The sequence below is a fragment of the Kogia breviceps genome, chromosome 1, assembly GCF_026419965.1.
Source record: "Kogia breviceps isolate mKogBre1 chromosome 1, mKogBre1 haplotype 1, whole genome shotgun sequence".
Classification (NCBI taxonomy): Eukaryota; Metazoa; Chordata; class Mammalia; order Artiodactyla; family Physeteridae; genus Kogia; species Kogia breviceps.
The window spans coordinates 146,508,612-146,534,281 of record NC_081310.1 but is presented as its reverse complement, the minus strand read 5'-3'; the positions used below and the strand labels follow the sequence as shown (position 1 = coordinate 146,534,281).

General features: G+C 41.0%; 1 protein-coding gene across 17 annotated transcripts in view; it reads right to left on the bottom strand.

The window, feature by feature from the left end:
• Positions 1–25,670, bottom strand: part of JAK1 (Janus kinase 1) — a 251,537-nt gene that overhangs the window by 45,265 nt on the left and 180,602 nt on the right. For all 17 annotated transcript variants that reach the window (XM_067006579.1, XM_067006588.1, XM_067006570.1 and 14 more), the window contains 3 exons: positions 14,775–14,856; positions 11,769–11,967; positions 8,149–8,272 (listed from right to left, as the gene is read on the bottom strand). In XM_067006579.1, the coding sequence (XP_066862680.1) occupies positions 8,149–8,272; positions 11,769–11,967; positions 14,775–14,780 (329 nt within the window). In that variant the 5' untranslated portion in view covers positions 14,781–14,856. The remainder of the gene's footprint in view (positions 1–8,148; positions 8,273–11,768; positions 11,968–14,774; positions 14,857–25,670) is intronic.

Here is a 25,670-nt window from a genome sequence, read left to right as displayed (position 1 = left end):
ATTTATAAACTCCTCTGCTAAATACACGTGTGAAAGTATGCTTAGCTAGTATCTAACAAACATACTTTCAATTTTAGGTACTTGCTTAGCTAGTATCTAACCAACACACTTTCAATTCTAGGTACAGAACAAACAAGCTTATAAACTCAAGAGACTACAGCGGTGAAGTACTGACTGCCTGTGCCACCTTGGGAGACTGCGTGACATTTAACAAAGTCTACAATATGGGAGAAAAGGCAAGTAAGTACCCACCAGAAGAAAAATTACAGCCCCACTAGACAAAAATCCTCACGCAGTGGATTGAAACATTCACCTCTTTAGAACAAGACCAAGCTAGTATTTCTAGGTTTCCACTTCAGGAAGTGTTTCTCAAGCTTCCTAGCTGCAACTTTTAGTAACAAACATATTTTATTTAATCATGACATTTATTTAATCATGTATTTATTTAATACATACAGACAGATTACGTATCTCAAACTGAAGTTCTAAAAAACAATATTCTTAGGATATGTATATATGCCGATATTATATATCCTCATCTATTTCTCTCTTTAAAAAAAATCCTGGTCATAACTCACTAAATTAAACTCATATCCATGATTCACTGAATGAAGAACTCTCATGTAGGATATTAATTCTATTCAAAATACCCTCTGCATCATAATGATCTTTTCTAAAATGTGGCAGAGGAAGGTGGTCAAACTCACCTTGAATTGTTTTCCAAATACTGAAGAAGTCCTTTCTCATACAAAGCAAACACAAAACTTACAAATTATAAAAATGACTACAGAGGAGAGAAGACTGAAGAGTAAGATGTGGAGATCACCTTCCTCCCCACAGATACACCAGAAATACATCTACACGTGGAACAACTCCTACAGAACACCTACTGAACGCTGGCAAAAGACCTCAGACCTTCCAAAAGGCAAGAAACTCCCCACATACCTGGGTAGGGCAAAAGAAAAAAGAACAAACAGAGACAAAGAATAGGGATGGTACCTGCACCAGTGGGAGGGAGCTGTGAAGGAGGAAAGGTTGCCACACACCAGAAGCCCCTTCACGGGCGGAGACTGCGGGTGGCAAAGGGGGAAGCTTCAGAGACACGGAGGAGAGGACAGTAACAGGGTGAGGAGGGCAAAGAGGAGAGATTCCCGCACAGAGGATCGGTGCGGACCAGCACTCACCAGCCCAAGAAGCTTGTCTGCTCGCCCGCCGGGACGGGCGGGGGCTGGGAGCTGAGGCTCGGGCTGCTTGCGTGAACACAACCTGAAGGAGTTTTAGTGCACCACAGCTAGCCAGGAGGGAGTCCGGGAGAAGTCTGGAGCTGCCGAAGAGGCACCAGACTTTTTCTTCCCTCTTTGCTACCTGGTGTGTGAGGAGAGGGGAAGAGCGCCGCTTAAAGGAGCTCCAGAAACGGGCACAGAGACGTGGCTATCAGCGCGGACCCCAGAGACGGGCATGAGACGCTAAGGCTCCTGCTGCAGCCACCAAGAAGCCTGTGTGCGAGCACAGGTCACTGTCCACACCTCCCCTCCCGGGAGCCTGTACAGTCCGCCACTGCCAGGGTCCCGGGATCCAGGGACAACTTCCCCGGGAGAACGCACGGCGCGCCGCAGGCTGGTGCAACGTCATGTCGGCCTCTGCCGCTGCAGGCTCGCCCCGCATCCGTACACCTCCCTCCCCCCCGGGCCTGAGTGAGCCACAGCTCCCGAATCAGCTGCTCCTCTAACCCCGTCCTGTCTGAGCGAAGAACAGACACTCTCAAGCGACCTACACACAGAGGCGGGGCCAAATCCAAAGCTGAACCCCAGGAGCTGTGCGAACAAAGAAGAGAAAGGCAATCTCTCCCAGCAGCCCCAGGAGCAGCAGATTAAAGCGCCACAATCAACCTGATGTACCCTGCATCGGTGCAATACTGGAATAGGCAATGAATCATCCCAAATTGAGGAGGTGGACTTTGGAGCAAGATATATTATTTTTTTCCCCTTTTTCTCTTTTTGTGAGTGTGTATGTGTATGTGTATGCTTCTGTGTGAGATTTTGTCTGTATAGCTTTGCTTTCACCATTTGTCCTAGGGTTCTGACCGTCCCGTTTTTTTGGTTGGTTTTTTTTTTTTTACTTTAAAAATTTTTCTTCTTAATAATTATTTTTTATTTTAATAACTTTATTTTATCCTACTTTATCTTCCTTCCTTTCTTTCTAACTTTGTTTCTTCCTTCCTTCCTTTCTTTCTTTCCTTTCTATTTTTTCTCCCTTTTATTCTGAGCCGTGTGGCTTAAAGTCTCTTGGTGCTCCAGCCAGGTGTCAGGGCTGTGTCTCTGAGGTGGGAGAACCAACTTCAGGACACTGGTCCACAAGAGACCTCCCAGCTCCACGTAATATCAAACGGCAAAAATCTCCCAGAGATCTCCATCTCAACACCAAGACCCAGCTTCACTCAACGACCAGCAAGCAGCAGTGCTGGACAACCTATGCCCAACAACTAGCAAGACAGGACCACAGCCCCATCCATTAGCAGAGAGGCTGACTAAAATCATAAGGCTACAGACACCCCAAAACACACCACCAGACGTGTAACTGCCCACCAGAAAGACAAGATCCAGCCTCATCCACCAGAACATAGGCACTAGTCCCCTCAACCAGGAAACCTACTCAACCCACTGAACCAACCTTAGCCACTGGGGACAGACACCAAAAACAACGGGAACTATGAATCTGCAACCTGCAAAAAGGAGACCCCAAACACAGTAAGATAAGCAAAATGAGAAGACAGAAAAACACACAGAAGATGAAGGAGCAAGGTAAAAACCCACCAGACCTAACAAATGAAGAGGAAATAGGCAGCCTACCTGAAAAATAATTCAGAATAATGATCATAAAGATGATCCAAAATCTTGGAAATAGACAAAATGCAACATTCAACAAGGACCTAGAAGAACAAAGAGGAAGCAAGCAACGATGAACAACAAATTAATGATATTAAAAATACTCTAGATGGGATCAATAGCAGAATAACTGAGGCAGAAGAACGGATAAATGACCTGGAAGACAAAATAGTGGAAATAACTACTGCAGAGCAGAATAAAGAAAAAAGAATGAAAAGAACTGAGGACAGTCTCAGAGACCTCTGGGACAACATTAAACGCACCAACATTCAAATTATAGGGGTCCCAGAAGAAGAAGAAAAAAAGAAAGGGACTGAGAAAATATTTGAAGAGATTATAGTTGAAAACTTCCCTAATATGGGAAAGGAAATAGTCAATCAAGTCCAGGAAGTGCAGAGAGTCCCATACAGGATAAATCCAAGGATAAACACGCCAGGACACATAATAATCAAACTGTCAAAAATTAAATACAAAGAAAACATATTAAAAGCAGCAAGGGAAAAACAACAAATAATACACAAGGGAATCCCCATAACATTAACAGCTGAACTTTCAGCAGAAACTCTGCAAGCCAGAAGGGAGTGGCAGGACATATTTAAAGTGATGAAAGAGAAAAACCTACAACCAAGATTACTCTACCCAGCAAGGATCTCATTCAGATTTGATGGAGAAATTAAAACCTTTAGAGACAAGCAAAAGCTGAGAAAGTTCAGCACCACCAAACCAGCTTTACAACAAATGCTAAAGGAACTTCTCTAGGCAAGAAACACAAGAGAAGGAAAAGACCTACAATAACAAACACAAAACAATTAAGAAAATGGGAATAGGAACATACATATCGATAATTACCTTAAATGTAAATAGATTAAATGCTCCCACCAAAAGACAGACTGGCTGAATGGATACAAAAACAAGACCCATATATATGCTGTCTACAAGAGACCCACTTCAGACCTAGGGACACACACAGACTGAAAGTGAGGGGATGCAAAAAGATATTCCATGCAAATGGAAATCAGAAGAAAGCTAGAGTAGCAATTCTCATATGAAACAAAACAGACTTTAAAATAAAGACTATTACAAGAGACAATGAAGGACACTACATAATGATCAAGGGATTGATCCATGAAGAAGATATAACAATTATAAATATTTATGCACCCAACATAGAAGCACCTCAATATATAAGGCAAATACTAACAGCCATAAAAGGAGAAAGCGACAGTAACACAATCATAGTAGGGGACTTTAACACTCCACTTTCACCAATGGACAGATCATCCAAAATGAAAATAAATAAGGAAACACAAGCTTTAAATGATACATTAAACAAGATGGACTTAATTGATATTTATAGGACATTCCATCCAAAAACAACAGAATACACATTTTTCTCAAGTGCTCATGGAACATTCTCCAGGATAGATATCTTGGGTCACAAATCTAGCCATGGTAAATTTACGAAAATTGAAATCGTATCAAGTATCTTTTCCGACCACAATGCTATGACACTAGATATCTATTACAGGAAAAGATCTATAAAAAATACAAACACATGGAGGCTAAACAATACACTACTTAATAACGAAGTGATCACTGAAGAAATCAAAGAGGAAATCAAAAAATACCTAGAAACAAATGACAATGGAAACATGACGACCCAAAACCTATGGGATGCAGCAAAAGCAGTTCTAAGAGGGAAGTTTATAGCAATACAATCCTACCTTAAGAAACAGGAGGGCTTCCCTGGTGGTGCAGTGGTTGAGAATTCACCTGCTTATGCAGGGGACACAGGTTCGTGCCCCGGTCTGGGAAGATCCCAGGTGCCGCAGAGCAGCTGGGCCCGTGAGCCACGGCCGCTGAGCCTGCACTTCCAGAGCCTGTGCTCCGCAATGGGAGAGGCTGCAACAGTGAGAGGCCCAAGTACCACCAAAAAAAAAAAAAAAAAAAAGAAACAGGAAACAAATCGAATAAACAACCTAACCTTGCATCTAAAGCAATTAGAGAAAGAACAAAAAATCCCCAAATTTAGCAGAAGGAAAGAAATCATAAAGACCAGATCAGAAATAAATGAAAAAGAAATGAAGGAAATGATAGCAAAGATCAATAAAACTAAAAGCTGGTTCTTTGAGAAGATAAACAAAATTGATAAACCATTAGCCAGACTATCAAGAATAACAGGGAGAAGACTCAAATCAGTAGAATTAGAAATGAAAAAGGAGAAGTAAAAACTGACACTGCAGAAATACAAAAGTTTAGGAGAGATTACTACAAGCAACCCTATGTCATTAAAATGGACAACCTGGAAGAAATGGACAAATTCTTAGAAATGCACAACCTGCCGAGAATGAACCAGGAAGAAATAGAAAATATGAACAGACCAATCACAAGAACTGAAATTGAAACAAAAGCCCAGGACCAGATGGCTTCACATCAAATATTTAGAGAAGAGCTAACACCTATTCTTCTCAAACTCTTACAAAAGATAGCAGAGGGAGGAACATTCCCAAATTCATTCTATGAGGCCACCATCACCCTGATACCAAAACCAGACAAAGACGTCACAAAGAAAGAAAACTACAGGCCAATATCACTGATGAACACAGATGCAAAAATCCTCATCAAAATACTAGTACACAGACTCTAACAGCACATTAAAATGATCATGCACCATGATCAAGTGGGGTTTACTCGAGGAATGCAAGGATTCTTCAATATACGCAAATCAATCAACGTGATACACCGTATCAACAAACTGAAGGAGAAAAACCATATGATCATCTCAATAGATGCAGAGATAGCTTTTGACAAAATTCAGCACCCATTTATGATAAAAACCCTGCAGAAAGTAGGCACAGAGGGAACCGTCCTCAACATAATAAAGGCCATATATGACAAACCCACAGCAAACATCATACTCAATGGTGAAAAACTGAAACCATTTCCACTAAGATCAGGAACAAGTCAAGGTTGCCCACTCTCACCACTCTTACTCAACATAGTTTCGGAAGTTGTAGCCACAGCAATCAGAGAAGAAAAAGAAATAAAAGGAATCCAAATCGGAACAGATGAAGTAAAGCCATCACTGTTTGCAGATGACATGATACTCTACATAGAGAATCCTAAAGATTCTACCAGAAAACTACTAGAGCTAATCAATGAATTTGGTAAAGTAGCAGGATACAAAATTAATGCACAGAAATCACTGGCATTCTTATACACTAATGATGAAAAATCTGAGAGGGAAATTAAGAAAACACTCCCATTTACCATTGCAACAAAAAGAATAAAATACCTAGGAATAAACCTACCTAAGGAGACGAAAGACCTTTATGTAGAAAATTATAGGACACTGATGAAAGAAATTAACAATGATACAAATAGATGGAGAGATATACCATGTTGTTGGATTGGAAGAATCAACATTTTGAAAATGACTGTAATACTCAAAGCAATCTACAGATTCAATGCAGCCCCTATCAAACTACCACTGGCATTCTTTACAGAACTGGAACAAAAAATTTCACAATTTGTATGGAAACACAAAAGACCCCAAATAGCCAAAGCAATCTTGAGATCAAAAAATGGAGCTGGAGGAATCAGGCTCCCTGACTTAAGACTATACTACAAAGCTACAGTAATCAGGACAGTATGGTACTGGCACAAAAACAGAAATATAGATAAATGGAACAGGATTGAAAGCCCAGAGATAAACCCACACACATATGGTCACCTTATCTTCGATAAAGGAGGCAAGAATATACAGTGGAGAAAAGACAGCCTCTTCAATAAGTGGTTCTGGGAAAACTGGACAGCTACATGTAAAAGTATGAAATTAGAACGCTCTCTAACACCATATACAAAAATAAACTCAAAATGGGTTAAAGACCTACATGTAAGGCCAGAAACTATCAAACTCTTAGAGGAAAACATAGGCAGAACACTCTATGACAGAAATCACAGCAAGATCCTTTTTGACCCACCTCCTAGAGAAATGGAAATAAAAACAAAAATAAACAAATGGGACCCAATGAAACTTAAAAGCTTTTGCACAGCAAAGGAAACCATAAACAAGACCAAAAGACAACCCTCAGAATGGGAGAAAATGGTTGCAAATGAGGCAATTGACAAAGGATTAATCTCCAAAATTTATAAGCAACTCATGCAGCTCAATAACAAAAAAACAAACAACCCAATCCAAAAATGGGCAGAAGACCTAAATAGACATTTCTCCAAAGAAGATATACAGATTGCCAACAAACATGAAAGAATGCTCAACATCATGAATCATTAGAGAAATGCAAATGAAAACTACAATGATATATCATCTCTCACCGGTCAGAATGGCCATCATCAAAAAACCTAGAGACAATAAATGCTGGAGAGGGTGTGGAGAAAAGGGAACACTCTTGCACTGTTGGTGGGAATGTAACTTGATACAGCCACTATGGAGAACAGTATGAAGGTTCCTTAAAAAACTACAAATAGAACTACCATACGACCCAGCAATCCCACTACTGGGCATATACCCTGAGAAAACTATAATTCAAAAAGACTCATGTACCAAAATGTTCACTGCAGCTCTATTTACTATAGCCAGGACATGGAAGCAACCTAAGTGTCCATCAACAGATTAATGGATAAAGAAGATGTGGCACATATATACAATGGAATATTACTCAGCTATAAAAAGAAACAAAATTGAGTTATTTGTAGTGAGGTGGATAGACCTGGAGTCTGTCACGCAGAGTGAAGTAAGTCAGAAGGAGAGAAACAAATACCGTATGCTAACACATATATATGGAATCTAAGAAAAAAAAATGTCATGAAGAGCCTAGGGGTAGGATGGGAAAAAAACAGACCTACTAGAGCATGGACTTGGGGATATGGGGAGGGGGAAGGGTAAGCTGTGACGAACTGAGAGAGTGGCATGGACATATATACACTACCAAACGTAGGGTGGATAACTAGTGGGAAGCAGCCACATGGCACAGGGAGATCAGCTAGGTGGTTTGTGACCACCTAGAGCAGTGGGATAGCGAGCGTAAGAGGGAGGGAGATGCGGGAGGGAAGAGATATGGGAACATACGTATAACTGATTCACCTTGTTGTAAAGCAGAAACTAACACACCATTGTAAAGCAATTATACTCCAATAAAGATGTTAAAAAAAAAATGACTACAATACTTCTTGGTAAATGACTCAGGGCTCCAGGCTAACCGTCGCCCGTCCCTGCATGAGGCAGCCCAGCAGGAACCCATACCTCATCCGGTAGTGGAGCCGGAGTGACATCTTGTCGTCGACGGTGATGGTGCGATTTGGAGCATACCAGAGCTTGGTGTTCTCATCATACAGGGCAAAGAGGTTGTGACACAGAGGCGATATACCTGGGGAAAAGTAAAGAACCATCAGAAAATTAAAGATAGATAAATCTGGCCATCTGTTTCCAAAGAAAAACATCTGCAAAGACGAGAAATTCTCTTATCCAAAAAGAATCTAGGTCATATTCGCATCCTTTTAGGGCCAGATACAACTTCCAACCATGTTCAGTCAGGCAGTTTTAAACAAAATAATAAAAAATTATGCTCCCCGGGAATATATACTATAGCTCCTGGCAAACCAGGTTAAAACCATTTTAAAATAAATGTCTAATAATATTTCTCATTACAGTGTCTATGACAGTCTTACCAAATCCTGCTTCAAAGAAAAAAAGGTCATCTGAGAGGTTCCCAGATACTACCTTATGTGCACCTTGTTAATCACATTGAGAAACATTCTTAGTTTGAGAAATCCCTAATCTGTCTCCTACAGAAAATGTTTAAACAGTTCTAACACACTGTGATTACACATTAAACATGCGAACAAGTTCCTGGCAGTAGCACATGGAATGTGTGTTAGAATAAATAACCAAAGTGATTTCTATCAGTGATTAAAATCTACTGCCATTAATAACAATACACTTCTTAAGTACTCTGTATGGTTATCAAAAATATTTTTTTATTGGTAGCCAACTAGCAAGAACATATATGCTTACAAAAAGGTGGTCCAACAGTGCTCCATTGCCTCCCTACCTGACTAACTGCCTCCTCTGATATAAGAATGTTTGAAAAGATAAGGGAGATGATGAAGCCAGGAAAGTACCTTTCCACTCACTTCTGAGCCCAGGATTAAAATTACACAGACCTGTAATCTAAAAGTGTCGGGGGAGATAGGAGAACGATTGCAAGTAATCAATCACTGCTGATATTTTCATGTGTGGTCAGGCCTCAAACTAAGATACAATGAACTTAAAAGCAAAAAAAACATGGGAGAACATGAGGTAGCTGGCACTTATTTCCCAACTCAGACATCTGAAGTGAGACTGACACTGACTGGGACCCCTGCTGGCCCTGCCCACCTAGGCAGGGACTGTCTCCAATGCACAGACTAAGTTAAGAAGTTACAGCTTTCTTGGCATCTTCATGCCTCCGCTGAATTCCTCAACTCCTGCTTCTCAAGATATTTGGGAGTTACCCCTTCAGAGTTACACTCCTCCATGTAACAGAGAAGATGGAGCTAAATTTCAAAGAGCATTTTCCCTTGGGAAAAATGGCAAATGGCTTTTGGATCCGGTATTATCAGGACTATGTTTCAGGTAAACATTAGGTTTTCATTCATAAATTGGCTTCTGTGGACTGGCCTAGAAATCTAGCTTTTCTTTATACATATCCATATTTGAATGTGAAACATACATATTTGAAGAATAATTTATCTATAATCATGGATAGGTCTATAATTCTACCACAGGTCTGATTCAAACAATATTACTACTTAAAAACAGGAAGATGAAAGATACCTTTCATATAAAAGTACTGAAAAATAATAACAATACTAACATTTACTGAAGGCTTAGTATCAGGCATCAGGCTAACACACATCTATTACCTTTTAATTCCCCTAACACTTAATGTGGTTAAGTATTATTTTTGCCATGTTATAGGTAAAGAAACTCTGAGATTTAGTCTGATTCAGGGTTACTCAACTAGTAAAATCCAGGGCTGGCATTCAAACATAGATAGAGGTACTGAGGGGGTATATAATGAGAGATAAAAGAACAAAAATTTACCATATATTGGTGAAAAATGAGGAAGTATACAGACCCCAAAACATCATGTACTATATAATAGCTACAAGAATCTGTGATATTCTGTATTCATCTTTTTTCAAATTTATTAATTTTTGCAACAATACCCTGAGTTGGTTACAAAAGATAATACTTATTCTCTACAGACTGGGCTTAAAAACTGATGCCCCAAGCTGACCCTAAGCCCAGAGTAACAGGATACAGGGGCTGTGTCTGTCTTCAGATTCACCAGGCTCTCCCCTCTCATCTCCTTTAGCAGCAATTCCTCTATCTCTCACTAACTGCAGCCCAACAATTCTGTACAAATGATCTTTGCTAACAAACTAAGGTTTATACTTGCTATGCTGATGGCAAGAAGCTTGGCTAAGAGAATAAACACTATAAACCAAACCTCAAGGTAAAGGGGAAAAATTGCCTTAGAAACACCAATTTACATCTAGTTGTTTTGCTAATTACAAATACTTTTAAAGCTGCTGTCCAAAGCTGGTTCCTTACATACTCTGCTATCTAGTCAAAGTAACTCTAAAATATTAATGCATTTTCCCCATAATAATCTGTAACTCAGCCAATTTTATCTAGGTTATGTTTAGTCAGTAAGGATCTACTACATTCTTCCCTATAGCACCAACCTCTCCCCTTTTATTGGAACTCTTGTATTTAAAGCATTTTAAGCACAAAAACATATCAGGAAGAAAATGGGTTTTCTAGACAAGCTGTATTACCAACAAGGTAGCTGATTCTTGAAACAACCATACTATCCCTGCAGAGTTGTTCTGAGGACTAAAGATGATATAAGTAAAGCATGGATCAGACTATCTGCCATCATGGCTAGTTAATCTATCATCAAGAAATGAGCTGATTTTTTAAAAACAGCTTTACTGAGATGTAATTTACATACCATAAAGTTCACCCATTTTAAGTGTACAGTTCAATGAATTTTAGTATATTTCCAGAGTTGTATAACCATCACCACGATCTAAGTGGATTAGATCTTCAGTTTCTATGAAATAACTTTACCTGTCATTTAAAAGCAGGTAGGCAAAAATTGCCAATGACTCCAAGTTTAAAGGATAATGAAGGGCTTTATTTTGTTAGTCAGTTTGGTTTCCTACCTTCTAAGGGCAATAGGCTAACTTTAGTAAGAGAAGCCTCACTTTAAAAAAAGAAAAAAAAAAAAAGAAAGAAAGAAAGAAAAAGAAAAAACGATTGTCTTGTTCACAGCCTCACTGTCCTTCCTTTTCACAACTTGGCAATCTGACCAAGCCACAAAGTGACACTTAACTTCTCACTTCAACTTAGCATCAGGTTGCAGGGGCAGGGGGCAGGGAGGGGGTTGCCAGGCAATAAGGAGGCAGGTTATGGCAGCATAAGGATAGACCACAGTTTTCAGGAGTTTTAAACAATTAATATATTGAGAGATGGCACTTCTGAGCTTGTAACTTTGTGCCAGGCGCTTCACTCATTTAGTGCTGATATTATTCCAATTTCACAGATATAGGGGAAATCAGAAAACTGAGCATCATTCCCTGGTATCCCCGTAGCTCATTAGTGACAGAGCAGGAATAAGCCACTTTGCAGCGAAGAAAGTGAAAAGTGAAACTCTCAGAATTAAATTCACTGGCCTAAGGTCAAATGCAAGTCAGTGGCAGAGGCAGGGCAGAACGAATGACTCCCAGAGCCCACACCTCTCTCCACTCAGTGGAGGTGCGAAGGCAGAGACACCGGGACCTGCTGGACCCTGGGCAGCTGCCGGTACTCACAGCATTCCTGTGCCGCCCTGATGCACAGCTCCTCCGCTGTGTACTCTCCGCCGCCCAACCGGAGGGGCTCCCTATCCGACAGATAGAAGAGCACTTCCACCCCTGGCTCAGGGGCCTCCAGATTCACGTCAGTCTTCTTGGAGCTCCTCATTTTAGCACAGAAAGCCATGGCATTGCAGTCCTCTTTTATATTTAGATACTGTAGTGGAAGGAAAATGAGACTATGCGGTCATTCTATGTGCTAAAAGCACTAAGTGGTAAAAGAGTGTTTTGAAGGTAAGCAAGCAGACAGATACGGTATTGAATAAGTACATCCCCCTGCCCCTTCCCTCCCTGAAAATCAAATGTATCAGAGTTCACAGCAGGTGCAATCATGGGAAGTAATCAATTATGCACGTTCATGAATTATGGTTAAGACCATATTGTCAAAACTCAGAGTAATTTTAGACATGACCTGAATTTATTTTCTCTATTTACACACAAGTTGTACTTGAAAAGTGTGCTTCATTCTGGAACCACGGGTGTTAACATCACTAATATTCCTGTTACCTCTACTGGAATCATTTAACTTTTGAACAGACGTACTAGCACAAATTACACTGTCTTTTACTTTTATGTCTACCTCCCAGTAAACGGCAAGCTTGGGGAGGGCATTAACCATCCTTACCTATTTTCATGCCCCTAGAGCCTAGCCCAGGCTGGCTCTGAGACAGTACACACAAAAGGACTACCGATTCATGTTCAAAGCCACATGAATGGGTCATGAGAATTAATGAGTGGAGCCAGGTCCCTTCACCCCACGGAGAGGCAGGACGATGGGCAGCACTCTGTGGCACCAGAATGTGAGCGAGAAGCCTTGCTTTGAAAAGGTCAGAACCCACTGGTGAGAAGCTTGCAAATAAGCTACTCACCTGAGCCCCCTCAATGGGGAGAGCATCTAGGATCAAAGAGCCAACCTCAGCAACTGAGCTTTGGGCAGGGTGAGAAAAGAGAGGGGAACTAGGAAAAGTCCTGCATGTTCTTTCTCCCCCTCACCCCAGCACCAATGGCCTCAAACCATTTCCCTGACCCCAGGTTCCTACTTTCCTCCTGCCTACCAAGCCAACCTTCACTTAGCCCCCAAAGTAATGTCCCCCTAGCACATCTCAGATCCTCTAAAGGCTCCCCATGAATCTAGAGACCAATCCTAAGCTCCTAACTGAGGCCCTCCATCACCTGGCCAGATAGCCGCACTGGCCTCATCTCATGTTATATCACTCTCGGCCTCTTACTGCAGGCTTGAAACTCACAAAGCTGCCATCTTCTTGTTACCCACCCCACCCACCCACCCAAACAGTTTATCTCATTTTCCTGCCTTTGTTCATGCTGATTCCTTTACCAGGAGTGCCTTCCCACCTCATCCCTTTCATGGCAAACTTCAATTGTTTTTAGAACTCAGCTCGAACATTACCTCCTCCAGGAAGCCACCTCTGAACCTCCATCCCACCTCCTGAGTTAGATGTTCTCTCTCAAACTCACCACACTGCACTCACCACACTGAATTACGACCCTCTTATTCACCTGTCTATCCCTCTCTCACTCCCACGTGCTGAGTTCCTTAAGGACAGGGACTGTGTCATTCATAGTTGTATCACCAGTGCCTAGCACAGAGCTTGCAGAATGACCCAAAACAAGTCACAGAGGGAGGGCCGCAGTCACAGTTCTCTTCACCAAATTCATGTGCTTGGTCCGTTAGCTGCCCTGGTGACGTGAGATACTTAAAGGAAAGACACGAACCAGATATGCCTCAATACTACAAATAAGAGGCACTTGGTTTTACTTGTTTAATCTCCAAAATAAATCTGAAGATCAAAATTTTCCAGAGACCAGGCTGAAAGATTAGTTCATAACTTACCTTAAGGTTCAGATAAACTATCAAGCAAGAAAGTTTTAAAACCCAACACTGAGCCTCCAACTCTACCCCAACAATGAAAAATAAAGATAGAAAACAAAGTAGCTAGTCTGCTTTATAACTTTAGAAAAAACCTTTGTCCTTAAGAGTCTAAACAGACATGGCGGGGGAAGAATTTAAAGATGATGTTATACACTTGCACCATACAGAAATAATCAGGCAAATATACATAATTATACATGTACAAGATGTGGCACCATTTGAAATAGAAAACAAAAATACAATGTCCAACAGGAGAGCACTCAGTAAACAAAATTAAGAAAATCAACCTAAGGGCTTCCCTGGTGGCGCAGTGGTTGAGAATCCACCTGCCAATGCAGGGGACACTGGTTCGAGCCCTGGTCTGGGAAGATGCCACATGCTGCAGAGCGGCTAAGGCCCGTGCGCCACAACTACTGAGCCTGTGCTCTAGAGCCTGCAGGCCACAACTACTGAGCTCGTGCGCCACAACTACTGAAGCCTCTGCGCCTAGAGCCCATGCTCCACAACAAGAGAAACCCCTGCAATGAGAAGCCCTTGCACCGCAACGAAGAGTAGCCCCCGCTCACCACAACTAGAGAAAGCCTGTGTGCGGCAATGAAGACCCAACACAGCCAAAAATAAATAAAATAAATTTATTAAAAAAAAAAAAAAGAATACCAACATAAAGGAATACTATGCAGCTGTTAAGGTGACATAAAACTATTTGACCCAACATTGAAAGATGTATATGACACACTGCAAAATGAAAAAAGCAAAACATGTATATTATGATCCTTCTGGTTATGCATTTGTACAATCTGGAAAAACAGACAATAAGTTGTTAATAGTGGTGAATATCTAGGAGAGATTACAAAGGAACTTAGACTGTACTCCCCATACTTTTGTAGTTAAAAAAAAAAAAAATCTCCAAAGTAGCACATGCAACATTTGGAATGAACAAAAATTAAAATAACAATATTGAAAAATAAATGGATATAGCACAGATAGTCCTATAAGTTTAAGATCAGTTTCATTATTCTTTATAGAAGCTATTTTCCTTTTTGTCTTTCTCTTAAATATGCAAATGTACATACCTGCATTTATCCAGCTGTCCAATGTCCCCAAAAAGCAGACTGGATTTTCTTCTCTACTTTCCAAAACCCATTCAGAGCTGAGCTAAAGACAAAGATAAATAAATAAATCAGCTGCAGAGGTAACTGCATCAGAAAATAAGAGGACACTTTCATTAAGGAAGCAGCCCAAACCATAAATAGGCAGGAAAAAGCATTTGGGAGGAAGAAGGCGGGGGTGGGGGGACATGTTGATGAGGACACTGAGAGGACAGAGAGACATCTTAGGGTGTAAACATCAAAGAAAATGTTATTTTCACTGCTTCATGAAAGGAAGCCAGGGACTTTTGCTTCTTGGTGTAGAGTGCCCTGTCCAGTGTGAATGAGGAGTATGTGCCTTTTCCGTCAACAATCTCTCTCTCTCTTGAGGCTGTGAACAATAGTTTAGGGGCCCAAAGATGTGCACTTTTATTTCCCATTTCCACTTCCTTTACAATTACCCTCTTCCCAATCCACTCTACCCTTGGCTTCATTTTAATGGTGAAACAGCAGATGGTATGGTGAAAGGAGGAGGGCCTGGAAACAAGTCTGACCAATGATGCTTTCAGTTCACCAAATATTTTTTGAGTCATTCTTATCTGAAAACTTAGGCAGCAAATAAAGGTCCTCCCAACTTCCCAACCTCACCTCAAAGTCTTATTCATACTAAACAAGAACAGCAGCTTGGTTCTGTAAAATTAAAGTACCTGGTCCCATTCTTACCACCAACACCAACACTAACACCACCGCCACCACCACCTACACAGATCTGCATTGTTTTAACACAGCTTTCCTTGGTGCTTCTCACAAACTCTTTTTAAGAGTAAAATCAAACTATATTTTGCAAATAAGGAGCAACCACTCTTAGTGATTTGAAAATGGTTGCCAAATTAATACAAATTATTGTCTCAGTTTTCTGTTGGTCATTCCACACATTTTATCAGAATCCAGCTTTAGGAAGAGCACAGTTCCATGCATGACAAGGCAGAAGTGGAGGGGTGCCTGGGGAAACAGGTGAGTTACCTCTGAGGCTGCAAGACCAGAATTCCCACAGGACCTTATAGTCGAAGTGGGAGATGGTACAAAACACAAAAGCAATCTAAAATCAGTAGAGTGGGTGTGGCATGATGTCATCTTTATGCCCCTTGCTAACTCCTGTGACCGACACTGGAGAGGGCTGGTTTGGGAAGGTTTTCTGCAGTGGATAAGGCAAAACTAATGATAGGAGGCCAGGCAGGGGATATAAGTATGAATTTTGATGTGATGACTTTGACTTGGCTATTTTGTCATGATAGTTTTTAAAAGGTTCAAAGAACAAATCACTATACTTTCAACTTTAAAAATGTAATATAACCAGTTGTTTTAATTACATACATAGATACCCTGTCCTGCAGCAAAACAGCAATCTGAAATTAGCTACATCTAATACCCTGCTTTGGCTCAGAAGCAGGTGTTCAAATCCCACATTTAGGATATTCATTTGACAATTATTTTTGAGCAGTTCTTCGTGCCAAAAGCTGAGCTATACCAGGAGGCCGCAATGAAGAACAAGAGCAATATGGTGACTGCTCATGTGGAGCTTAGAGTCCACAGGACTAAACGAATCAAACAAAGATGCACAGAAAGAAGTAATCATAAAGAACTTAAAATACCATGAAGGAAAAAGAGAGCATATAATAAGGAATGTGACTCAGCATGGGACTCAAGAGGGAAGTTAACACTGAGCTGAGATGCAACTGCTATCACGGGAGGTGGGGAGAAAGCAGTTTGGGTAAAGGATGAGCATGTGCAAAGGCCCTGTAGAGGGAAGAAGCCAGTCCAGTCTCTCCAGATGCATAAATGGGGAAATTCCTCCAATACGCCTTTTTAGGCATGGGTAAAGAACAGCACTAGCACATTCATACTTGCTAACAGCATTCCTGGGGCCTTGCTACCCTATGTTTCTAACAGCATGCTGCCAAGGATGAACAGAAATCAACCAGGTGGCATCCATGCTTTAGTGCCCCAAACCAGAAGAGGGACGCACACTCAGAACCTTTTAGAGTAGGAAGAGACCTGAAGTTCCACCAGTCCCTTTAAGAAGGGCTACTGCATAAATCTTTTTAAACTCACAAAAGCACTTTAATATGCACCATCAGATCACATGTTACTTGAACACAGGAGTCATGGGGATTGAGGATCAGACTACAATCACCAGGATTCTATCAAAACCCGTAATCAAGAAGAGTTTGGTTTTTCCATTATTCATTCTCTACTACAAGAAACACTGTATTGAAATCACATTATACGTAATAATATTCAAACTGAGCTCCAGTATTACTGGACAGGACAATAAAATGGTATCAATTTGTGACGCTTAGCCTAGAGATTAAACTCTGAGAAATCAAGATCAGCAACAGAATTTCTTGACAATATGCATTTACTATGATGTTTTTATAGGCTGATTCAACAACAAAAATCTCTGTTCTCAGAAAATTGACATTCCAATGATAAAAAATTAAACAACCATATACCACTTAAAAGGCATGCTAGGGCTTCCCTGGTGGCGCAGTGGTTAAGAATCTGCCTGCCAATGCAGGGGACACGGGTTCGAGCCCTGGACCAGGAAGATCCCACATGCCGCGGAGCAATGAAGCCTGTGCACCACAGCTGCTGAGCCCGCATACCTAGAGCCCAAGCTCCGCAACAAGAGAAGCCACCGGAATGAGAAGCCACCACAATGAAGAGTAGCCCCCACTCGCCGCCAACTAGAGAAAGCCTGAGTGCAGCAATGAAGACGTGACACAGCCAAAAATAAATAAATAAATAAATAAAATAAATTTTTTTTTTAAAAAGGTAAGCTAAACATTTAAACCTAAGACTGGTGACTCACTTTATATGAAATGACGACTCATTCAGGATGACAAGTGTTTTTTGTGCTACAGCATTTGTGCAATGGCCTTCATTCAAATAACATTTCTTTCCGAATAAACTAAACAACATGCTCTAACTACTAATTTTTAGAACAAGTAGGAAAAGAGCAAGGTCAACTTATAAATACTTTGGATAATTCCAAGAAATCAATTCAAGTTTCTTGCTACAAGATACAAAAAGAAAATCTTTAATGCTAGAAAAACTGACCAGTAGGAATCACTCAATACCCTTTAAAAATAACATGATTCACTGGGTTTCATTCCCAACTCAAATGAATACAAAGAAGCTCAGAAAATAGTAAGGATAAAAGTAAGAAATCAAAAGCTTTTTGATGACAGCAGTGAATTCTTCCACTCTAGCCTCTTTATAAATTTTCAAGGATTTGAAAGAAAATGCCTTTCTTCCAGTGAAGAAAGTAGCTTTAGCCATTACTTTAGTGGCTCAATCTTGCAGATGCTATTTTACATGAAAAAAAAAAAAAATCACGGAAATTTTGTAAATTCTCAATTGTTTTTTAGTTTATAACAGTCTTATGCAAGAGATATGTATATCTAATACTTTGTGAATGAGGGAAAAGTAACAGAAACAAAATGCGATTCTGTGAGTCTGAACAGGACTAACTGCAATAAATAGGGTAGCACAACTATTTTCTAAGATGCAAAATTCCAGAAAGCAGTGTCTGAAGATATGGAAAGCCTGCTAAATTTTCAAGGATATCTTCTGAAATACAGGTATCTATTAAAGGAAGAACATAAAATTAAATTTTGAATAGTGGAGATGACAGACATAAAGATAGATCATATTAATATTCACAAATATGATGATCAGGATATGAGTGCTTTGGGCCAAAGGCCATGGCCAGATGTATATGATAAAAATAGATTGGAGGATGGTTAAAATCAATGACAAATGTATATGTATAAGTGAATCACTTTGCTATACACCTGAAACTAACACAACATTGTTCATCAACTATACTCCAATATAAAATAAAAATTTTTAAAAAGGACTATCATTAAAGAAGGAATAAATGAAAGTAAAATTTAAAAAAAAATTTAAATCAATGACAAGACTCAAAATAAAATACTTTGGATAACTGATTTTTACTAGCGAAACCATCACACCTACAGTGAATTACTTAATGGATGCCTTAAAGGAATCAAAGCTTTTGACTCCTGAAGTAGAAAATACAAATAAAATGTTGATGAATTAAGGTATGAACCCAGAAAAATTGAAAAGAAAAACATGTAATTTAGAAAATGTCCTTAAATCAGCTGCTTAATACCTTAAGAAATGTTAAGACTGAAGATCTTAAACCTTAAAAACCATCTCAGCAGGCACCAGTCTTAAGGTTGGTGAGGAAACCTGATGCAAAAATATAAGCTCCAAGAGGGCAGGAACTCTTGTCACTTTTATTCCATGCTTTACAGTATTAGGTGATCAGCAAGTAGCTAAATGGTTAAATGAAAGATGAAGGTAACAAAGCAAGCAACATCACCTGATGGAAATATCACCATAATCCAGGGTGTGTGATTTTATTGCCTTTATAAACAACTAGCAAGTGGACCTTGAGCAAGTCACTTAAATCTGAGCCCATCCGTGAATCTGAGAGGAAGCCTCTTACCCAACGGATCAAAAAAAATCTCTCAAAAAGTCTTCCTTAAGCTCCTACATGCCTTTTTCAAATGATGCTGTAGATGTGAAAGATGTTAGTGGCTAAAGCCATATAATGTAGGCTTTATGGCAGAGGACTGAAGTGGGTGGGCAACTTGCTGAGAAGAACAAAGAATAAATACGGAGTCTGAGCAAAAGCCTGGTCATAAATCAAAGTCCCATTTCATAAGTCTCAGATGACACAGCAGAGCAGTTAAGAGCCTGAGCTGGAGTCATAAGGACCTGGGTTTGAATCCTGCCTATCCCACTGACTAGCGATTGTAGTCTTAGGCAAGTTACTTACCCTCTCTAAACCTCAATGTTCTCAGTTGTAAGTGGGGGGATAAAAAATAGCATCTATCTCCTAAAGCTGTTAAGAGTTAAGTTAGTTAATGCATATAAAGTACCTAACACAGAGTGTAGCAGGCAGTAAGCATTCCTATTTTGGTCGCAATTTCTGTTAAACTGATTACAGCTTGATGGAACACAGTTCCAGTCAAGGAGAGGGAGCTCCAGCATACACCGAGCGTCTGTAACATCTCATGCACGGAGCTAGGCGCTTGCATTTACTTCTCATAAAAAGCAGAAGTTTCAGGTCGATCAGTGGGGGTGCCAGATGTCAAATACGTGACTGACTCCAAGGACCAGGTTTTTTCCACAGGGGCGTAAAAACTGCTTTAAAGTGCCCCCCATCACCAACCCCACTGTCTTCGTAGTATTTTCCATAGTCTAGCATCCACCTCGGAGACTGGTCTCATTCCGGGCCCCTCCCTCCAAAGACTGAAAGAACTGTCGTTCAACAAATCATGAAAGTGCCCCAAACCCTGCCTGCGTTCCAGCCCACAACTATCACACTGCTCTGGCACCATGAGGGTAGGGGTGGATATGTGGGGAGGAAGTTCTGGTGGCCCTGGCAGAGGCCCACCCCACAGGCACGGAACCTCCTAAAGGCCACACACACACACACACACACACACACACACACACACACACACACACACACACACACACACACACACACACACACACACACACACACACACACACACACACACACACACACACACACACACACACACACACACACACACACACACACACACACACACACACACACCCCCCCCCCCCCCCCCCCCCAGGGAAAGCGTCTTTCTCCCCTCTTAGTCTCATCACCCGGGGTTCCGCCTTGTCAATGACTGTGTCTGTTGCTCCCCATGCCCCCGGCTTTACTGAGGCCCAGGTGACTGTCCTGAGGAAGGCATCACAAGATGCTATGCAAAGCTAATGGATTCCAGCCAAAAATATGACATAAAAACAAAATCTGTTATTTTTTCCCGTCAGCAAGTCAGAATTATGGCTTTTCATATGCTACTCTGGCCACACAGAGTAACTCACTTCTAACTATAGCAGCAATTCCAGGAATACCCCTGAACCTTAAGTGCTGCTCCATTTACAATAAACTTCTAGGGATGATCAAACAATCAATGCCAACTCGATGATCCAGGGCTCTCTGCACTGCTCCCAGTGGGCCTGCTTCCCTTGAGAGACTGCTTCTGATCAAACTAAATTAAGTCAAAATGTGTTTTCCTAAAAGCTCCACTGTATCAATATGCTTTGCTATTCCCCTCCTTTTATTTCTTTTACCACTAATACATCTATAATGTTATTAAAGAGCACAGAATACAGTGGCCAAAATATGGTGACAGAAGTGGACACTCCAAAGGTGGGGAAAATGGCTTGTCTTCACCTTCTGTGCTTTCCAATCGTTCATCACTAAAATACTTATTAAGCACTTGTACCATCACAATAAAACCTTGCATTTATATGGTACTTTATAGCTTAAAAAGAGCTTCCACATCTATAACTACATTCGAGTCTCACAGCTCCTTTCACAGATGAGAAGACTCAGCTTCAGACATTCCCATGGTCAAGTGGCCAGTGAGTGGCGAGACCAGGCTCAGACACATTTCTCAGCCTCCAGCTTCAGTGCCCTTTCAGTTTGCCACATTGCCTTGGGCAAGGCGCAGGCTTTGGGGGGATCTAAAGAAGAACCACGCTTAAAATCTAAGCCCACCAAAACCCTCCAGTCTATTATTAATAGTTGGCAAGCATTAAGAACTACAGGAGTCAAGAAGAGAGGGCTGTGAAGTGACAGGTAAAGTGGACTCTGTTCCCAGCCTTGAGGAATAGAGACAATCTAAAAAGAAAGAAAGGATGCAGCTGTCCTGGAAAAGGACTGGAGGAAGGAAAATCGAGAGGGTGGAGCTGCAGGAAGGACTATGCAGACCAGGAGGGATCAGGCAGGAAAGAAGTAGACAGAGTGAAAAGGTGAGGCAGGGTCGGACTGAGGAGAGGGGAGTAGTGGGGGCGGGGAGGGGGGAGAGGGGGAGAGGGGGAGAGGGGGAGAGGGGGAGAGGGGGAGAGGGGGAGAGGGGGAGAGGGGGAGAGGGAGAGAGGGAGAGAGGGAGAGAGGGAGAGAGGGAGAGAGGGAGAGAGGGAGAGAGGGAGAGAGGGAGAGAGGGAGAGAGGGAGAGAGGGAGAGAGGGAGAGAACACGCACCTGTGGGCACCAGCTTCTGTCTGTAAGCAATAAGAGAAACTGCCTGGTATTGAAAAAGTCTCTAAAGCTCTCTGAACACAAATCCTGTGTAACAAGGAAAGTACTAGATGACCTCTTTACACAACAGAAGCAGTTAGAAGCCTGAGCCTAGAGTCACCCTAACCTGGGTTCAGACCCCAGCTCTAATGTCTGTGTGACCTTAGCCACGTTTTTCAACCTCTATACGTTTGTTTCCTCTGGGATTAATAAAGTATCTACAAGGTTGTTGTGAAGATTCAAGCAAGATTTCTCTAAATCTCTTCCTCTAAAGTAAGTTTTTACTGGCTCACACTCAAAAAGCTCACAGCTCATTAGTTAATCAGTTTTCTCAGTATACTCAAGGCTTTTAAAAATGTTTACATTAAAAAAAAGTAACAGCAAACAAACCCTATCTTACAAATGTTTGAAATCATATTATGCTGCACCCTAATAAAACTAATTCCTCATTAACTTGTATTTCCAAAGTGTCGTGATGCAAAGACATAGAACCTCTTGCAGATATGCCATCTGGCGAAACTTCAAGGTAACTATAATTTAAAGGAATATACAGGAAGCAACCCTGAATCCCCTCCACCCCTTGCTAACTTCTACTAATTTATTTGTGTGTCTACTGCATATTTACCTACTCCCTTCTCTCTGTTATGTACTAAGCTCTTTGGGGGCAGAAATCTGTCTAACGTGTTTCCTGTTAATTCTTTAACCACTTAGGGTTCTGGGATGCAAACAACAGAAACCAGCTCTGTTTACCTTAGGATGAAAATAAATTAAGGGGAAGATATAAGAACACAGGAACAGTCTGATAAGGACATCGTTCTAGCACGGCCACCACTGGTCACCAGCCGTTACCACAACTGGACTCCTGATTCTGCTGCTTCCATGAATGATCTCAAGCCACCCCTATGTATTTGTACCATTCTTTCCAGAAGCTAAGTCTTGGGACAGAGGAATCTAAGAGGCTGGACTTGGTTCACCGCTAGGCATGTGTCTGTACCTCCTTCAGCTTCCACAGCAACAACGGATGATCACTCCAGAAATGAAGGGGGTTCAGAAGCTGGACAATGTCAATGCATGGTAACTGCTATCAAATGGCAATGTCCACTCCAGTCTATACCCCAAAGGAGCTCAGCTATTGCCTCAAAATATAAAGTGACATTGGGGAGAGAAATAAAAGGAAATCTCAAGGGAAGTGTTTCCCTACATGGTCTCCTGCACCTCTCCTCAACCAAGAAACTGTAATCAGTTTTCATGTTTAGACTTGAAATAGCCTACCAACAGTCTCCAGTGCTGCACTAAGGTAGAGCTCTTCGTGAACTGTATTTGCACAGTGAGTAATCCACTCGGTCTTCACCAAGACAGCAGACTTGATCACCAGGTAAACATTGCTCCTCCACAGCACGGAGCCTTCTCTCTCTCCTCTCCATCTGCCCCAGTTGTCTCTGGCACCAGCTAAGAGTCCAGTAATGGTTACACACCACTATCTGACATCCTAGGAACCCATGCTGACCGCTTTTCAAACCTTTTTTACCATGATCTACAGTAAGAAATGTGTATGACACCATGTGTGTATGACAAAAAATGAGTTTCACAGAAAAATATCCTCACTACATGTAATTCACTCTATTTTCTATTCTATTTTCTTCTCTCTCTTTTTTTTTTTTTTTTTTTTTTTTTTTTTGCGATACACGGGCCTCTCACTGTTGTGGCCTCTCCCATTGCGGAGCACAGGCTCCGGACGCACAGGCTCAGCGGCCATGGCTCACGGGCCCAGCCGCTCCGCGGCATGTGGGATCTTCCCGGACCGGGGCACGAACCCGTGTCCCCTGCATCGGCAGGCGGATTCTCAACCATTGCGCCACCAGGGAAGCCCTATTTTCTTCTCTTTAATAATAGATTTTAAATGCTAAATAAGACCCACAAAATCGATTTCACAGTCCACTAATGAGTAATAAACCACCGTTTGAGAAACACGGGTTTAAAGGACTGAACAAGATTACCAAAACAGAATTTACTTTATAATCATTGTTTATAGTCAGCTGAACATAAAACAGTGAACTGCATTTCATCTGGAATTCCTCTGACTATGAGAAGATCATCCCTCTTTTCCCAAACCATGCAGCCTATGATGTTTTAACACAAACAGCTGCACTGTGATCCACACTGCCACACTCACAGTCTTCATTTCACAATACAGGTTCTTCTCCCAGAAAGCTCTTTGGCTGTTTACCTCCGAAATCCATATAATGCTACCAGAGATCAAGAAAATGTAGAAACAATACCCACAAGGCATGGAAGATTCAGATTTTAAATTCTGCCATTACCCATGATTTATTCCCATAGTCCCCAGTTTCTAACCTTAGAATCACATCTCCTACTGATGCTTTGCAGGAAACTAAAGAATTCAAAGTCCTTTCTGTTTACTTCACATCTGTGCAAATTTTTCAATGTATTTTATGGAAATAACCATTGTAAATGGAGAGAAGAATTCAGCATATGGTCATTAATGGATATTTCTAGGGAGGGGAAAGCTTCCCAAGTTTTGAAGGTTTAAGCAGATGGTATATTATGATGAATTTGGCTAGGAGTCTTCAGCAACTTAAATTATGTTTTTCTACCAATGAACTGAAAAAGGTGAGCAAATACAGCTATTATTTCTCAAGATAAATGCTTACTTTATACTCTGCTCATAAGAAGGCAGAACCTCAATGAGACACTTTTTTGTATCCTTAAAGCGAGGTCCCAAGCAGGGCCAGAACATGACTACAGCCATAATTCTTATATCAAAGGGCCTCTGTCTAACAGACAACAGGCATCCATCTCGTTGCACCAAAATATTCAGTGGCAATGCCTGGTCTTCATTCATTCAATTTTCCTGTTTAACTTTTTGGGGGAAGGAGGGGAATGGTACAGACTTCAGCCATGGAGCTTCTTTGGCCTCTCCTTTTAAGAGAAAAAAAATGTAGAAAGAGAGAAAGGCAGGATAATTTTCTAAGAGCACTGTGGAGGTAAATATTATGGTAGGATGTTAATGACAAATTAGACTAAAAAGAAAAACATAATAACAACTAGAAGGAATAACTCCCTCACTCCTGGACATCTTCATTAAGTAAAATAACCAACCAAACAAAAGCTCATTATGAAAAGCCTGTGAAGCACACTTTGGTGGGAATAAAAGAATGCAAGAAAAGATGTATCATCAAAGAAGAGTTAGCAACCCAAGAATGTGAAAAAGTAGTAATATTGATACATGACTGCCAAACACAAGACACATCCAACCAAAGCAAAGAGTATGTTCAGAGAAGGTGTAAGTGCAGGGGTTGAGGTAATTAACCCAATCCAGAAGAATTCAGCAAAAAACACCATGGTGGAGTTAACCATTCTGGTCAAGAAGAACTGAGCTAGAACACTGGCCCTGACACTCAATCGCTGGGATCAGGTTACTTTTTAACTTTCAGTGATTATTTCTTCATTTGCAAAAAAAGATAACAGTAATTCTTTTACAGGATTGTTTTACCCTCTGAGAGAAAAAATATATATAGGTCTAGTAGAACACCTGGCCCATATTAAGCATATAATAGTATGACCATTATGGAGCAGGTGGGATTTGCATTGGGCCTTTAGGAATGGGGAAGATACAAATAGGAAGAGAACAGCAGCCGACTGAGGGGAACATTCCAAATAATGGAAACATGAAGAAATAACAAAAGAAGGAAAGGGGCA